The following is a 16296-nucleotide window of genomic DNA, read 5'->3' on the forward strand; positions in this document are numbered from 1 at the left end:
AGAGACCCCACTGGGATGGCAGCTCCTTGGGGACAGAATTAGTCTACCTTCCGGAGGACAGCATTTTTACTTTGTTGGCAGTCTAACACCCAGCTAGGCTAAAATTAATGAGTAGGTAATGTCAAGCACAGAAGGGCCTTCATTAATGAACCGTGGTTTCTTATTGAAAGGAGTGGAGAGTTTTTGTGCTCTCTTATCATTGGCTGACCAGGCAGAGTTTGACCAGTCAGAAGAGCTCTGGTCCTCTGTGACACAGGCTCAACCAAGAGTCTTACTTAGTGGTTTGTCACAGCTGTTCTATGGTTACTTTACCATTGCAACAGAGTGAATGTGAGCTCCTCCCATAGCGGGCTATCAAGGAATGACATCATGAGAGAACTCTATTCTCTTCTTCCTCTCTCTTTTCCTAGTCCCAATATTAGATTCACATGTATTTCAAATCTCTGCATTATAGGGAAGAAAATTGTCAAACGCTTTAGTCATGGTTATTATTATACCGTGCTGCATGAGGTACAGTTGAAGTCGGAAGTTTACATACACTTAGGTTAGTCATTTTCAACCACTCCACACATTTCTTGTTAACAAACTATAGTTTTGGCAAGTCGGTTGGGACATTACTTTGTGCATGACACAAGTCATTTTTACAACAATTGTTTGCAGACAGATTATGTAATTTATAATTCAAAGTATCACAATTCCAGTGGGTCAGAAGTTTACATACACTAAGTTGACTGTGCCTTTAAACAGCTTGGGAAATTCCTGAAAATGATGTCATGGCTTTAGAAGCTTCTGATAGGCTAATTGACATCATTTGAGTCAATTGGAGGTGGACCTGTGGATGTATTTCAAGGCCTACCTTCAAACTCAGTGCCTTTTTGCCTGACATCATGGAAAAATCAAAAGAAATCAGCCAAGACCGCAGAAAAACAATTGTAGACCTCCACACGTCTGGTTCATCCTTGGGAGCTATTTCCAAATGCCTGAAGGTACCATGTTCATCTGTACAAACAATAGTGTGCAGGTATAAACACCATGGGACCACGCAGCTGTCATACCGCTCAGGAAGGAGACGCGTTTTGTCTCCAAGAAATGAATGTACTTTGGTGTGAGAAATTAAATTCAATACCAGTACAACAGCACAGGACCTTGTGAAGATGCTGCAGGAAACAAATGGGTACCTATATCCACACAAGTATCTATATCCACAGTAAAATGAGTCCTATATCGACATAATCTGAAAGGCAGCTCAGGCAGCTCCAAAACCGCCATAAAAAAACCAGACTACGGTTTGCAACTGTACATGGGGACAAAGATTGTGCTTTTTGGAGAAATGTCCTCTGGTCTGATGAAAAAGAAATAGAACTGTTTGGCCATAATGACCATCGTTATGTTTGGAGGAAAAAGTGGGAGGCTTGCAAGCCGAAGAGAACCATCCCAACCGTGAAGTATGGGGGTGACAGCATCATGTTGTGGGGGTGCTTGGCTGCAGGACAGACGTGTGCACTTCACAAAATAGATGACATCATGAGGCAGAAAAATTATGTGGTTCTATTGAAGCAACATCTCAAGACACCAGTCAGGAAGTTAAAGCTTGGTCGCAAATGGATCTTCCAAATGGACAATGGCCCCAAGCATACTTCCAAAGTTGTGGCAAAATGACTTAAGGGCAACAAGTCGAGGTATTGGAGTGGCCATCACAAAGCCCAAGTTAAACAATTTAAAGGCAATGCTACCAAATACTAATTGAGTGTATGTAAACTTCTGACCAACTGGGAATATGATGAAAGAAATATAAGATTAAATAAATCATTCTCTCTACTATTATTCTGACATTTTCACATTCTTAAAATAAAGTGGTGATCCTAACTGACCTAAAACAGGACATTTTTACTAGGATTAAATGTCAGGAATTGTGAAAAACTGAGTTTAAATGTATTTGGCTAAGGTGTATGTAAATTTCCGACTTCAACTGTATATGTGTGTATACAATGTGTGTGTATGCGTGTTTGTGTGCCTAAGAGTAGCGAGGGATGGGGGAGAGTGTTTTGGCTGAGTAGTCCCTGTTTGCTCTTTGTAGTCGTCAACATTTTGAGATATCACTGTAATAACATTGCTATTTGTGCTGAACCATTAGCCTCTAGCCCTCATACTTCTCTAAACTGCTCGCTAGAGTGTCAGGTTCGCAGACTGACAGACCAACTTGTGGGAATGAGTTGGTGAAATCAGAATGACACTTTCCCGTAAACTTGGTCCCAGATCTGTTTGTGCTGTATAGCGAACTCCTATGGTCATTGCCATGCCAAGACAGCACAATCAAATCTGGGACCAGGCTAAACCCCCCCCCCCCCCAGATTAGCTGAGTGCTCAGAGCACCTTGAGCCTGACACAGTCAGAACAGGACAGGAGAATCTGGCCTGGGTGGAGCTAAATAAAATATATTGTGTCAGGGTGTCTTTAGTCTCTCCCGCAGTTTAGGACAGACAGAAAAAAAGCATCTCATGAGTTTAAAAAATCCCCCCAATATGAATCTGTGGCCCAGGGACTACCAGTGCTGCCTGCACTGCAGTTAGGATGCTGGGTGGGGAGTGAAATTAGAATTCTCATCTGCTTCTGCAATCGCTGGAGCCTGCAGCTAGTGGCCACATAATATAGTGTGCTGTACTCTGTGCTTATGACAGTCACCCTAAGTGAGTTCTTATGACAGTTTTTGTCATGCTGGCCTTACAGTAATCATAACATGAGAATGGCCCACCATTACCTCATTAGTCCTCTCAGAGAATGTCATAATAACCAGGGCAACCACTTCCCCCTCTCTCTACCTTCATCATCCTATCTTTGTTTCTCCATTCTCTCTCTTTTCTCTGTTTCCTCCATCTCCTCTCTATCTTTAGAACTCTGTTCGGAACAGTACATTGTCAACCAAGTTTCAGTAACATTCCTGAAGTCTGAGAACTGTGAGCTATTTTGGTCTGTCTGAACTGTCTCGCCTGGCTTATTTTCTCTTCCATGTAGTTGTCTGGCTCTAGCTAGCAGTTTCCTGCACAATATTGTTTTATAGCTAGATTCCAGCAGCAGTCATAATGGGGTCAGTGCTGTTTGGGGATGTTTAACAGTGGAAGAGAGAGGATGCATCCAAAATGACACACTATCCCCTATTATGGGGCTCCCAAGTGGTGCAGCGGTCTAAGGCACTGCATCTCAGTGCAAGAGGCATCACTACAGTACCTGGTTCGAATCCAGGGTGCATCACATCCGGCCGTGATTGGGAGTCCCAGAGGGTGGCGCACAATTGGCCCAGCGTTGTCTGGGTTTAAAAAAATAAAACATGTAAATATATTGCAATACTTTTTATTTCTTTTTATTTAACCTTTATTTAACTACATCGGAAATAGGGTGCCATTTGGAACCCAGTCAGACTGTTGCAGTGCGGCGGACACTTGAACCGTTGAACTTCCTGAAGGATGCAGACCACAGTCAGACAACTTCCTATGAAGATAGATCGGGCCGAACAATGATGTGAATGCGTCTCTAAAGGGGCAGAAAATGCAGTGTTTCACCTCAACCAGCAGAGGGAGCCAGAGAGGACAACCTCTCTCCATGACATTATCACCTTTTATACTTCCTCTATCATCAATGACACTTATGAACTTACCTGTCTGCTACACCACTCTCTTCCTTTGAGAGTTCAGCACAGGAAATATGTAATACTCTGCACATGTATACAGTAGCCCACATACAGGGCACACAGTAGCCTACATACAGGACTGTCCAGCTTACAGTAATCATATCACTGGACAGATCAGGCGTGATCTCATCGAGCCACGTGGATCACTAACACGACCCCTGCTCTGTCACAGGCACCAAGCACACAGCTAACACCCAGGCTACTGCCCCCAGAGTTGGCAGATGCGTGTGTGTGTGTGTTCCCGTAGGGCATGTGTGTCAGTCGCGTGTCTCTGCAGGCTTTGTTAATTGGTCCCTATGTGTGTATAAATCAGCTCGACATTTGTGTCAGCGTTTGATCAAGTGCTGCTCTGACTGCTCTGATCAATAAACTAAATGCATCATCGTGTTTTGCTCTTTCACTAAAGGTTTTTCGGTTAATTGCCTTGCTGTTTAGAGCTGGTATTTATCCCATAAGTCTTGTGCTCAAATTCAGTGAAATTCATCATGGATCTTGTCTCAAGGAATGTTTCTATTTCAGCTCTCTAAAAACCTCTCTGCAGATAATTTAACGATCAGTAAAAAAACGGATGGAAGATGCTCACTCAATGACATTACTGCTAGCAAAGGATTGATCCATCCCACATGCGGCAGTCCCCTCCCTGTCTCTGGTATCGTCATGTTACTGGCCTCAGTGGAAAGCAAATGGAAAGTGCGCCGTCTATAAGATGGACGTCGTTGGACGAAGCTGACATTAGGATTGAGCCTTTTCACATTCTGCAGCCTCCTCCTGATGTCTTTGGTACAATAATGCTAATCGCAGTCCTCACGGTATTGACTATCTTCTCATAACGATAATGCTGGCCCCCACACTCAACACATAATTCACTGGAGAGCCGGGGGTTAATAACTAGTGTATCCTCACTGTCCTAGTGATAAAGCACTGCGGTGAGTATGTATACATGAGAGAGACGTTTTCTACCACCAGTATGTGCTTCATGTTCACCACCTTTCTCCAGATAAACGAAAAGTGGATGAATACAGTGAGACTCAAGGGACAAACGATGTATCATTTCATCCATGATGAATTATGTTATGTTAGAACCAAAGCTTCTTATCTCTGGCTGGGTGAGATGGTGACAGTGTGATTACTGCGTTTCACAGCATGCTAACCAGGTTTCAGGGGACAATAAAGCCAACATAATGTTGAGCTCTCATAGTGTTATGGTGTGGCGCCAAACAATTAATTTACATGTCATTCCTATGCATTTATGCAGTGTAAATAACAGCGGTGGGACTATAAACAGTGTTTGTCCAGGACCAATGACCACCAGGCTAGGTTTCTTTGGTTTTTCCTCACCCAACGCCCTGTGTAAACAATGATTGGTCTGAGATGACATCACAGGTGCTGGCCCCTCCCCCCCCCTCTCTGTGGTCGAGAGTCAGTGTCCCTATGGACATGTCACACCATGCTGGCACTGCAGGAGCTGCCAGTATCCTCCTGCTGCACGCACACACACACACACACACACACACACACACACACACACACACACACACACACACACACACACACAACACACACACACACACACACACACACACACACACACACTGCTGTTTTTGACAGCTAACCCTTGGCCAGAAGGGCTTAAGCTGGTCTAGCACCGTGTCATCAGAGCTGCACGCGTCATGCAGACACACACACACACACACTGTTGATGCAGAAGCCTGGTTGGGGAAATCTTTAGTGATTGTGCCATAAATCATGCTGCTGAGGAAGCTGGTGTGTAAGAAGATCTGTGCCTGTAAGAACCTGCTGCTATTATCTCTTCCTGTGGTGTGTCTCTCTCTCTCTCCACCATTCCTCTCACACTATCTACTGACATTTCTACAAATGTTTTCCTCCTCTTTCCCCCAATTGATCTGCCTTTCTCAAATGTCTGTCTGTCTCTCTGTCTCTGATAGATGTATCAGTTTCATGGTAATTCCAGGTTAGCAGTCTAATGGAGGGTTGTGAGAGGAGGATGAGGGGGACATGGAGGGAAATCGGAGTGGTGAACGGGGCGTTTCTATCTGTGCCTGTTGCTTTGTTTATGGAGCTATTTGTCTTTTAGTGTGAGTGTTGTTTTGCTATCTTTCAGAATGATCACTACTATTGTGATCTGTACAGACGAGCCTATATTAGTTCAGACTGATGGCCTATTGTATGTTTGGTTTGTTCCTAAAAGTGGTTTATTATTGTCAATTGTGGGCATTTGTTTTACGTGCTGAGACATATAGCTTTGAGATTATTTTCTGTAATGAAAAGTGCTACACTTGTTAAATTATTATTATTATATTGATGCCTGCTCTAAAATAATGCTGGCTTGGTCGAGGCATATCTCCCGGATCATATTTTCCCTGTATTCATAATCCCTCGTGTAAACTGGAAAACTGGAGAGGTGACAGAACGGCTTGTATTTGTGTAACAGTGACAATCCAGATGACATGGGCTAGCTACACTCACTCAGCACTGCAGATGACATGGGCTAGCTACACTCACTCAGCACTGCAGATGACATGGGCTAGCTACACTCACTCAGCACTGCAGATGACATGGGCTAGCTACACTCAGCACTGCAGATGACATGGGCTAGCTACACTCACTCAGCACTGCAGATGACATGGGCTAGCTACACTCACTCAGCACTGCAGATGACATGGGCTAGCTACACTCACTCAGCACTGCAGATGACATGGGCTAGCTACACTCACTCAGCACTGCAGTTGACATGGGCTAGCTACACTCACTCAGCACTGCAGTTGACATGGGCTAGCTACACTCAGCACTGCAGATGACATGGGCTAGCTACACACAGCACTGCAGATGACATGGGCTAGCTACACTCACTCAGCACTGCAGATGACATGGGCTAGCTACACTCACTCAGCACTGCAGATGACATGGGCTAGCTACACTCAGCACTGCAGATGACATGGGCTAGCTACACTCACTTAGCACTGCAGATGACATGGGCTAGCTACACTCAGCACTGCAGATGACATGGGCTAGCTACACTCAGCACTGCAGATGACATGGGCTAGCTACACTCACTTAGCACTGCAGATGACATGGGCTAGTTACACTCAGCACCGCAGATGACATGGACTAGTTACACTCAGCACTGCAGATGACATGGGCTAGTTACACTCAGCACTGCAGATGACATGGACTAGTTACACTCAGCACTGCAGATGACATGGGCTAGTTACACTCAGCACTGCAGATGACATGGACTAGTTACACTCAGCACCGCAGATGACATGGACTAGTTACACTCAGCACCGCAGATGACATGGGCTAGTTACACTCAGCACTGCAGATGACATGGACTAGTTACACTCAGCACTGCAGATGACATGGACTAGTTACACTCAGCACTGCAGATGACATGGGCAGCACTCAGCACTGCAGATGACATGGGCTAGTTACACTCAGCACTGCAGATGACATGGACTAGTTACACTCAGCACTGCAGATGACATGGACTAGTTACACTCAGCACTGCAGATGACATGGGCTAGTTACACTCAGCACTGCAGATGACATGGGCTGCACTCAGCACTGAGATGACATGGGCTAGTTACACTCAGCACTGCAGATGACATGGGCTACTTACACTCAGCACTGCAGATGACATGGGCTAGCTACACTCAGCACTGCAGATGACATGGGCTAGTTACACTCAGCACTGCAGATGACATGGGCTAGCTACACTCAGCACTGCAGATGACATGGGCTAGTTACACTCAGCACTGCAGATGACATGGGCTAGCTACACTCACTCAGCACTGCAGATGACATGGGCTAGCTACACTCACTCAGCACTGCAGATGACATGGGCTAGCTACACTCACTCAGCACTGCAGTTGACATGGGCTAGCTACACTCACTCAGCACTGCAGTTGACATGGGCTAGCTACACTCAGCACTGCAGATGACATGGGCAGCACACTCAGCACTGCAGTTGACATGGGCTAGCTACACTCACTCAGCACTGCAGTTGACATGGGCTAGCTACACTCACTCAGCACTGCAGATGACATGGGCTAGCTACACTCAGCACTGCAGATGACATGGGCTAGCTACACTCACTCAGCACTGCAGATGACATGGGCTAGCTACACTCACTCAGCACTGCAGATGACATGGGCTAGCTACACTCACTCAGCACTGCAGTTGACATGGGCTAGCTACACTCCAGCACTGCAGATGACATGGGCTAGCAGCACTGCAGATGACACTGGCACTGCAGTTGACATGGGCTAGCTACACTCAGCACTGCAGATGACATGGGCTAGCTACACTCAGCACTGCAGATGACATGGGCTAGCTACACTCACTCAGCACTGCAGATGACATGGGCTAGCTACACTCACTCAGCACTGCAGATGACATGGGCTAGCTACACTCAGCACTGCAGATGACATGGGCTAGCTACACTCACTAGCACTGCAGATGACATGGGCTAGCTACACTCACTTAGCACTGCACTGCAGATGACATGGGCTAGCTACACTCAGCACTGCAGATGACATGGGCTAGTTACACTCAGCACTGCAGATGACATGGGCTAGTTACACTCAGCACTGCAGATGACATGGGCTAGTTACACTCAGCACTGCAGATGACATGGGCTAGTTACACTCAGCACTGCAGATGACATGGGCTAGCACTGCAGATGACATGGACTAGTTACACTCAGCACTGCAGATGACATGGACTAGTTACACTCAGCACTGCAGATGACATGGGCTAGCACACTCAGCACTGCAGATGACATGGGCTAGTTACACTCAGCACTGCAGATGACATGGGCTAGCTTACACTCAGCACTGCAGATGACATGGGCTAGTCACTCAGCACTGCAGATGACATGGGCTAGCACACTCAGCACTGCAGATGACATGGGCTAGTTACACTCAGCACTGCAGATGACATGGGCTAGTTAGATGACACTTGACAGCACTGCAGATGACTGCAGATGACATGGGCTAGCTAGCACTGCAGATGACATGGGCTAGCTACACTCAGCACTGCAGATGACATGGGCTAGCTACACTCAGCACTGCAGATGACATCAAAATGAATGAACACCACTTCTTCTCACTCTCCCCTGGCAGATAAGAACTTTGATGATGAGGACTCTGTGGACGGGGGCCGGTCCTCCTCCTCTGCATCGTCCTCCAAGGCGCCCCCCAGTGGTAGGAGGGCTGTAGCTGTGGCTTCTGTCCGCAGGCCCAGCTCTGCCACCGGACCCGGCAAGATCTCTGCTAAAGATGCTGCTGCAGGTGCTGTTGATGAGGAGGACTTCATCAAGGCTTTTGAAGAGGTTCCTACTATCCAGGTAACCTGCACAGATAGGCGCCGGTGTGTGTGTGTGTGTGTGTGTGTGTGTGTGTGTGTGTGTGTGTGTGTGTGTGTGTGTGTGTGTGTGTGTGTGTGTGTGTGTGTGTGGGTTTACAGTTTGAATTGCCGTCAACCCCAGTCTGACTCCTGCCCTTGTCTTTCTGTACATCTCCAGATCCACTCCAACAGAGATATGGAGGACAATCTCTCCAAGGTTCGGGAGGTTCTATCTGACGACAAAAACGACTGGGAGCACAGAGTCGTCGCCGTAAGGACCACACACACAAATGATCCGTCTCTAAGTGAACCTTTCAGCACCTCGTACTGTAAATTCTTGCAGCAAGACACGACGTTTGTAGCGTATTATAGTTCTTTGTGTTTCCTTTTTTTTTTTCTAGCTGAAGAAGGTGCGTTCTCTGCTCGTGGCTGGAGCCCTGGACTATGATAGTTTCCCTCAGCAGCTCCGTCTGCTGGAGGCCCCTCTCAAGCTGTCAGCTAAAGACCTGAGGTCCCAGGTGGTACGAGAGGCCTGCATCACACTGGGGTAAGGACCTGCAGCCAAAACGGCTTTCAACCTCAGTCTTCCACACCAAGAAGAGTTAAGTACACTGTTGAACCTATCTGTTCCAAGAGGTGCTATCTCTGACTCGGGTTGAGTAAAGGTTGACCAGAGAGATGATTTGGAGGTGTAGCAGCTCAGTGAAATGCCTCCGTGAAGGGGTTACATTAACACGAGGAAAGCGACCTGGTCTCGCCTGGTCTGTCAGTCCATCAACCCGGATACTCTTTATATGTGGATCTCTCCTCTCTATCGCTCATCATCACTACCACATTAGGAGCACATCACTGACTGACAGTTAACCACTCTGAGTCTGGACAACTTGTCGGCGGCTACTGCTTCATATCTAAGTACGGGTACACTAGTCTAGAGCCTCAAATCAAATGTATCTGTGGGGATTTGAAAACGGATTGATTATTGGTTTGATGTCTTGAATCTCTCCCCTCCCCTCTTCAGATACCTGTCCACGTTGCTGGGAAACAAGTTTGACCACTGTGCAGAGACCCTGATGCCCACACTGCTCAACCTGGTGCCCAACAGTGCCAAGGTGATGGCCACGTCTGGCATGGCAGCCATACGTCTCATCCTCAGGGTGAGTACTGTACACACACATATGCACGGGCAATCATATATGTCAGTGACCGACAGTAGATGAGTGTGATTCATGCATTTTCTACTGTAAAATAAATCATTTCCTGATGTATTTATTATTCAGTTGGAATGATGTCTAGTTGCAAAATGTTGTTAAGACACTGGGAGGTGTGAAATAAGCTGTATTGGATGATGTCTGGGACCTCCTCTTCTCTTCCAGCACACACACTACTCACGTCTCATCCCCATCATCACTAGTAACTGCACGTCCAAATCAGTGGCCGTCCGAAGGTAACGACTCAAGGACTTTCTGTGTGATATTACTTTTTGTAAAAATCTTCTAGCTTTTCCTGAGGTTTCCCTTATAATGTGTTAACTCTCATCATGTCTTCTCTCTGCAGGCGCAGTTATGAGTTCTTAGAGCTGTTATTACTGGAGTGGCAGACACACACACTGGAGAGGTAAACACACACACTGGAGTGGCAGACACACACACTGGAGAGGTAAACACACACACTGGAGTGGCAGACACACACTGGAGAGGTAAACACACACACTGGAGTGGCAGACACACACACTGGAGTGGCAGACACACACACTGGAGAGGTAAACACACACACTGGAGTAGAACACACACACTGGAGTGGCAGACACACACTGGAGAGGTAAACACACACACTGGAGTGGCAGACACACACACTGGAGAGGTAAACACACACACTGGAGTGGCAGACACACACAGGAGTGGCAGACACACACTGGAGTGGCAGACACACTGGAGTGGCAGACACACACTGGAGTGGCAGACACACACACAGACACACACTGGAGTGGCAGACACACTGGACACACACACTGGAGTGGCAGACACACACTGGAGTGGCAGACACACACTGGAGTGGCAGACACACACACTGGAGTGGCAGACACACACACTGGAGTGGCAGACACACACACTGGAGTGGCAGACACACACACTGGAGTGGCAGACACACACACTGGAGTGGCAGACACACACACTGGAGTGGCAGACACACACACTGGAGTGGCAGACACACACACTGGAGTGGCAGACACACACACTGGAGAGGTGCAGACACACACACACTGGAGAGGTAAACACACACCCTTTCAGCATTCACCTTGCATGCTAATACTATTTATCCAGGATATAAACACTAACAACAGACTGTAGCATGCTTGTCTGCTGTTCTGCTCAGGATCCAACCGGTATTTGTGTTTGTGTACAGATGTAGGATCTTAATTTGATCTTCCTGTTGCAGGAGAACTGCAATGCAGGATATTTAAAACATGTAATGTATTTGAGGTTTAAAAAGGCTTCTGAAGTTCATCATTTTCATTTAGAAATTTCCCTTACAAAAATCATATCAACCCCTATGAAAATATCCATTTAATTATAATCCACATAATAATTCACATTTCCTGTTGGTGCTGCGCTTCAGATTTCCCTCTTTCCGCTCTTACTCTCCTCTCTCCTCACTTCTCTTCTACTCTCTGCCGTGTGACATTTACTGTAAGTAGTTGGGTGTTGGTTGACTGGGCGACTGATGATCCCTAGTTAAATTGATGATGCTGGAGGGCTGGAGCAAGCCATCACCATCAGAATCTCGACGGAGCGTCCCCAGTGGTTGCCGCGACAACCCTGCTGAGATTTTAAAAAGCATGTAGAAAGCGTGCTATGTGGTCACTTTCCCCCCATGGAGAAGGAGAGTGGAGAAGAGAAGAAGAGAGGAGTGTATACTGAAGTCTCCGGGGAAATGAGGAAGTCTGTGTGTCCTCTCCATTGGTGTAGTTGTGGTTTCCTGGCTGCTGTACCTGAAGTTGTCTCTGTCATGTTTCCCTGCTACCCCACCAGGCACGTGGCTGTTCTGACTGAAACCATCAAGAAAGGGATCCATGATGCTGACTCAGAGGCCAGATCGGTCGCGAGAAAGTAAGTTTTTTTGGGGGGGTTGTTTATTTTTGTAAATGAGTCAGAATTTGTCTTCAAGTCTTAGCAGTTCACGACCGACACAAGTGGATGACGATATGGAATAATATGCCGTCTGTCTGTGTCTCTGATTTTACTACTAGTGATCATTTGAAAAAGTATTAATGCTTCTGGATTTTTATTTACAAAGCATTGTTTCATATGTCACTTTCTCCAGCGGTGATGTGCAGTATATATACAAAAGTATGTGGACACTCATTCAAATTAGTGGATTCGGCTATTTCAGCCACACCCGTTGCTGACAGGTGTATAGAAGTGAGCATATAGCCATGCAATCTCCATATACAAACATTGGCAGTAGAATGGCCTTACTGAAGAGCTCAGTGACTTTCAACATGGCACCGTCATAGGATACCACCTCTCCAACCAGTTTGTCAAATTTTGGCCCTGCTAGAGTTGCCCCAGTCAACTGTAACTGTTGATATTGTGAAGTGGAAAAATCCAGGAGCAACAACGGCTCAGCCGTGAGTGGTAGGCCACACAAGCTCACGGAATGGGACCGCCGAGTGCTGAAGTGTGTAGTGCGTAAAAAATAATCTGTTCTCGGTTGTAACATTTGCCACGTGCAATGCCATGCGTTGGCTTGTCGCAATTGGACTCTGGAGCAGTGGAAACACGTTCTCTGGTGTGATGAATCACGCTTCACCATCTGGCAGTCCGACAGACGAATCTGGGTTTGGCGATGCCAGGCAAACGCTATCTGCCCGAATGCATAGTGCCAACCGTAAAGTTTGGTGGAGGAGGAATAATGGTCTGAGGCCTCATCGCCCAACATCAATGCCCGACCTTACTAATGCTCTTGTGGCTGAATGGAAGCCACCGCAGCAATGTTCCAACATCTAGTGGAAAGTCTTCCCAGAAGAGTGGAGGCTGTTACAGCAGCAAAGGGGGACCAACTCCATATTAATGCCCATGATTTTAGAATGAAATGTTCGACAAGCAGGTGTCCATATACTTTTGGTCATGTAGTTTATTCAGAGTCAGGTGTGCTGTCATATGAGTCATGTGCTGACAGTTATGTTCATCTACTTAAACAAGGGGCTGTGACGTCTGTGACCTTCATGTGACCTTTGACCTTTCTCCCCCTCCCTCACCCATAGGTGTTATTGGGGTTTCCATGGCCACTACAGCCGGGAGGCGGAGCATCTGTTCCAGGCTCTGGAGTCAACCTATCAGAAGGCTCTGCAGTCTCACCTGAAGAGTTCTGACAGTGTCGTGTCTCTCCCCCAATCAGACCGCTCATCCTCCTCCTCACAGGAGAGCCTCAAGTAAGATATCTCCTTCCTCCCGTCATCCATCCACCCTTTCCTCCATTTCTGTGAAATGTTGCCATGATTCATAAGGATGTGTGGAAAGAGATTTAGAAGGGTATTTAACATTGATTTGAAGATGGCACTAATGGATATGTCTACCTCATGCACAGCAATTATTATCAGATTAGGAAACCACTGGGAGTGATTTTATTGGTTGATCCAGTTGAATCATCCTCCTCTGCTTGTTGACCATTGATCTCATATACCATGATTCACCAGCACAGTGTTTGTTATGATGAGGTTGGGATTTGGACAGAGTGATGTCATTTTACTCTTAAGACTGAGGATGTTTTTTCTGCCTCATCACCAGAGGGGTCCGAGCCCTGTACTAATGTCCAGACCTTTGCCCTCTGACTTTGTCTTGCTTTGACAGTTTGATGCACAGCGATGCTGGGCTGTTTGTCACAAATCTGTTTGTTAACCTCATGGTGGTGTGTCCTTCTGTCTCAGCCGGCCCCTGTCTGTCAAGAGTGCCATAGGAGGCAGCATGACAAGGGGTAAGAGTACTACTAAAATACATTTGTAATTTCTCAGTGTGTGGTTTATTCCATGTCACCATTTTATATGTTTTTATAATCCGTTGATATTTCAACCTCACTCCCATGGCAGGTAAGATGGTGAGTTCCAGGGTGAACTCCAACTCCGGCGGTTCCCTTCAGCGTTCCCGTAGTGATGTCGACGTGAACGCCGCGGCCAGCGCCAAGTCACGCCTGATCACCGTGCCCTCCGCTTCTCCCTTCAGCTCAGCAGCTGCCCTGCCCCCAGGCTCCTACGCCTCACTAGGTAAAACACACACTACCCCCCCTCCCTCCCCAGGTCCATCCATGCCAGGCCCTAACTCCCCACACACACTACCCCCCCTCCCTCCCCAGGTCCATCCATGCCAGGCCCTAACTACCCCACACACACTACCCCCCTCCCTCCCCAGGTCCATCAATGCCAGGCCCTAACTACCCCACACACACTACCCCCCTCCCTCCCCAGGTCCATCAATGCCAGGCCCTAACTACCCCACACACACTACCCCCTCTCCCTCCCCAGGTCCATCAATGCATGCCAGGCCCTAACTACCCCACACACACTACCCCCCCTCTCCCTCCCCAGGTCCATCAATGCCAGGCCCTAACTACCCCACACACACTACCCCCTCTCCCTCCCCAGGTCCATCCATGCCAGGCCCTAACTACCCCACACACACTACCCCCTCCCTCCCCAGGTCCATCAATGCCAGGCCCTAACTACCCCACACACACTACCCCCTCCCTCCCCAGGTCCATCAATGCCAGGCCCCAACTACCCCACACACACTACCCCCCTCCCTCCCCAGGTCCATCAATGCCAGGCCCTAACTACCCCACACACACCACTATATTTCAAAATGTCATGGTCACAGGATGTCAGTTCTGGAACAGTCATTTCTCAAAGTCTCCACGATGTCTTAATTACGTTATTTAGAAGAAATATTAATCTGAAAACCACTGGTTTTTATGGCCAGAGTGAATATGTTAATTCATGTGATGTTGTTAGTAAGACATCGTTAAGCTGTGCTCTGAAGAGAAACATACAAAAAGGCCAGAAGTTTTGTCTGTAAACTAATTAAACTAAACATGACAAATGGCTGCCTATATTCACTCTAAGTTATGGCTACTGACCTTTGTCAATATTTAAGATTGTGATAATTAATGATGAACAACCCACCCCAAAAAAATAAAAATTGGCGCAGTTTGATACTGAAGCGTGCTGCAATCCAGATGCTGTCCCTCTGTTCTTGACCTAACACGTCCCTGTGGAGTGTCCTGCTTGCAGTCCATTACCAATGAGACCTCTTTCTCCCGCTCACTCACCTCTTTCACTCCTGTCTCTCTGTCACCACTATCTCTCTCCTTCCCCACCCCTCCTCTCAGTCTCTCTCTCCTCTCTCTCTCTCCTGCCTAACTGGTACTAATGTCTAACTATACCTCTTCCTCCACTTGCCCCCCCCCCCTCCCCCCCCCGCTTTGCTTTATGCTCAAAAGATGGCACACCCGGTAAAATTGATACTGGTAAGATTGTGTATTTGTAATCCTTGTCTGTCGGGGACTGGCCCCCCCTCCCTTCTGTCTGTCCTCTTTTCCGTGTTGTCTACACACTAACTTAACCCATAGTGCACTACTACATCATTTTGACCTCTTCGTCTGGTATATCTGGTAGGTCTGCATGTTTGACCAATACGGTAATAATAATTGATTACTGACGACAGACATGGTTAGATAGCTATCTGCAGTCAACACAGCACACCATGACACCTCTCCTCCCCCGCACGTTATACACAACTAATTTTGTTATCCTCCTAAGTCGTTGTCCTTTACATTTTGTACTGTTTATTATTGATTAGTGAAGGGAAAGGACCCTGTGATGTTTGTGTAAAGGTGAATGTTGCATGCAGGGAAACTCGCCCACCCTGTGGTCTCTGTGTGTGAGTGGTCTGAGTTGGAGGTCAGAGGTCGCTGAGGTTTAGTCTTGCCTGCTTCTCAAGCTGATCGTCTACCTCTTAGTTTTCTATATTTAGTCCTGTGTCTACTCTTTTATTATCTACATGTCACTGAGACTTTCTAGATCCAAAGTTTGTTTAAAGAAAGGGCTGTCCCCTATCCTATTGTGTAATGCGGTTGTTCTAGAATCTAGTGCAATATTTTCTGACTAAGGAGGACCTCGCCTAACAAACATCTTCCAATGAAAATAAGGTCATAGCTTCCGCCCACATTCTAACAAAGCGCTTGTGAAGACT

At 47.0% G+C, this 16296-nt stretch overlaps 1 protein-coding gene across 29 annotated transcripts in view; it reads left to right on the forward strand.

Moving 5' to 3' along the window:
- clasp1a (cytoplasmic linker associated protein 1a) overlaps nucleotides 1–16296 on the forward strand; it is a 96448-nt gene that overhangs the window by 56279 nt on the left and 23873 nt on the right. For 23 of the 29 annotated variants that reach the window (XM_046363242.1, XM_046363239.1, XM_046363246.1 and 20 more), the window contains 11 exons: nucleotides 8830–9053; nucleotides 9231–9323; nucleotides 9454–9599; nucleotides 10071–10206; nucleotides 10426–10496; nucleotides 10607–10666; nucleotides 12082–12159; nucleotides 13317–13484; nucleotides 13980–14026; nucleotides 14139–14312; nucleotides 15545–15571. In XM_046363242.1, coding sequence (XP_046219198.1) covers nucleotides 8830–9053; nucleotides 9231–9323; nucleotides 9454–9599; nucleotides 10071–10206; nucleotides 10426–10496; nucleotides 10607–10666; nucleotides 12082–12159; nucleotides 13317–13484; nucleotides 13980–14026; nucleotides 14139–14312; nucleotides 15545–15571 — 1224 coding nt within the window. The remainder of the gene's footprint in view (nucleotides 1–8829; nucleotides 9054–9230; nucleotides 9324–9453; nucleotides 9600–10070; nucleotides 10207–10425; nucleotides 10497–10606; nucleotides 10667–12081; nucleotides 12160–13316; nucleotides 13485–13979; nucleotides 14027–14138; nucleotides 14313–15544; nucleotides 15572–16296) is intronic. The other 6 variants (XM_046363243.1, XM_046363247.1, XM_046363262.1 and 3 more) reach the window with 1 other exon arrangement.

The sequence above is a fragment of the Oncorhynchus gorbuscha genome, linkage group LG09, assembly GCF_021184085.1.
Source record: "Oncorhynchus gorbuscha isolate QuinsamMale2020 ecotype Even-year linkage group LG09, OgorEven_v1.0, whole genome shotgun sequence".
NCBI classification, from domain to species: Eukaryota; Metazoa; Chordata; class Actinopteri; order Salmoniformes; family Salmonidae; genus Oncorhynchus; species Oncorhynchus gorbuscha.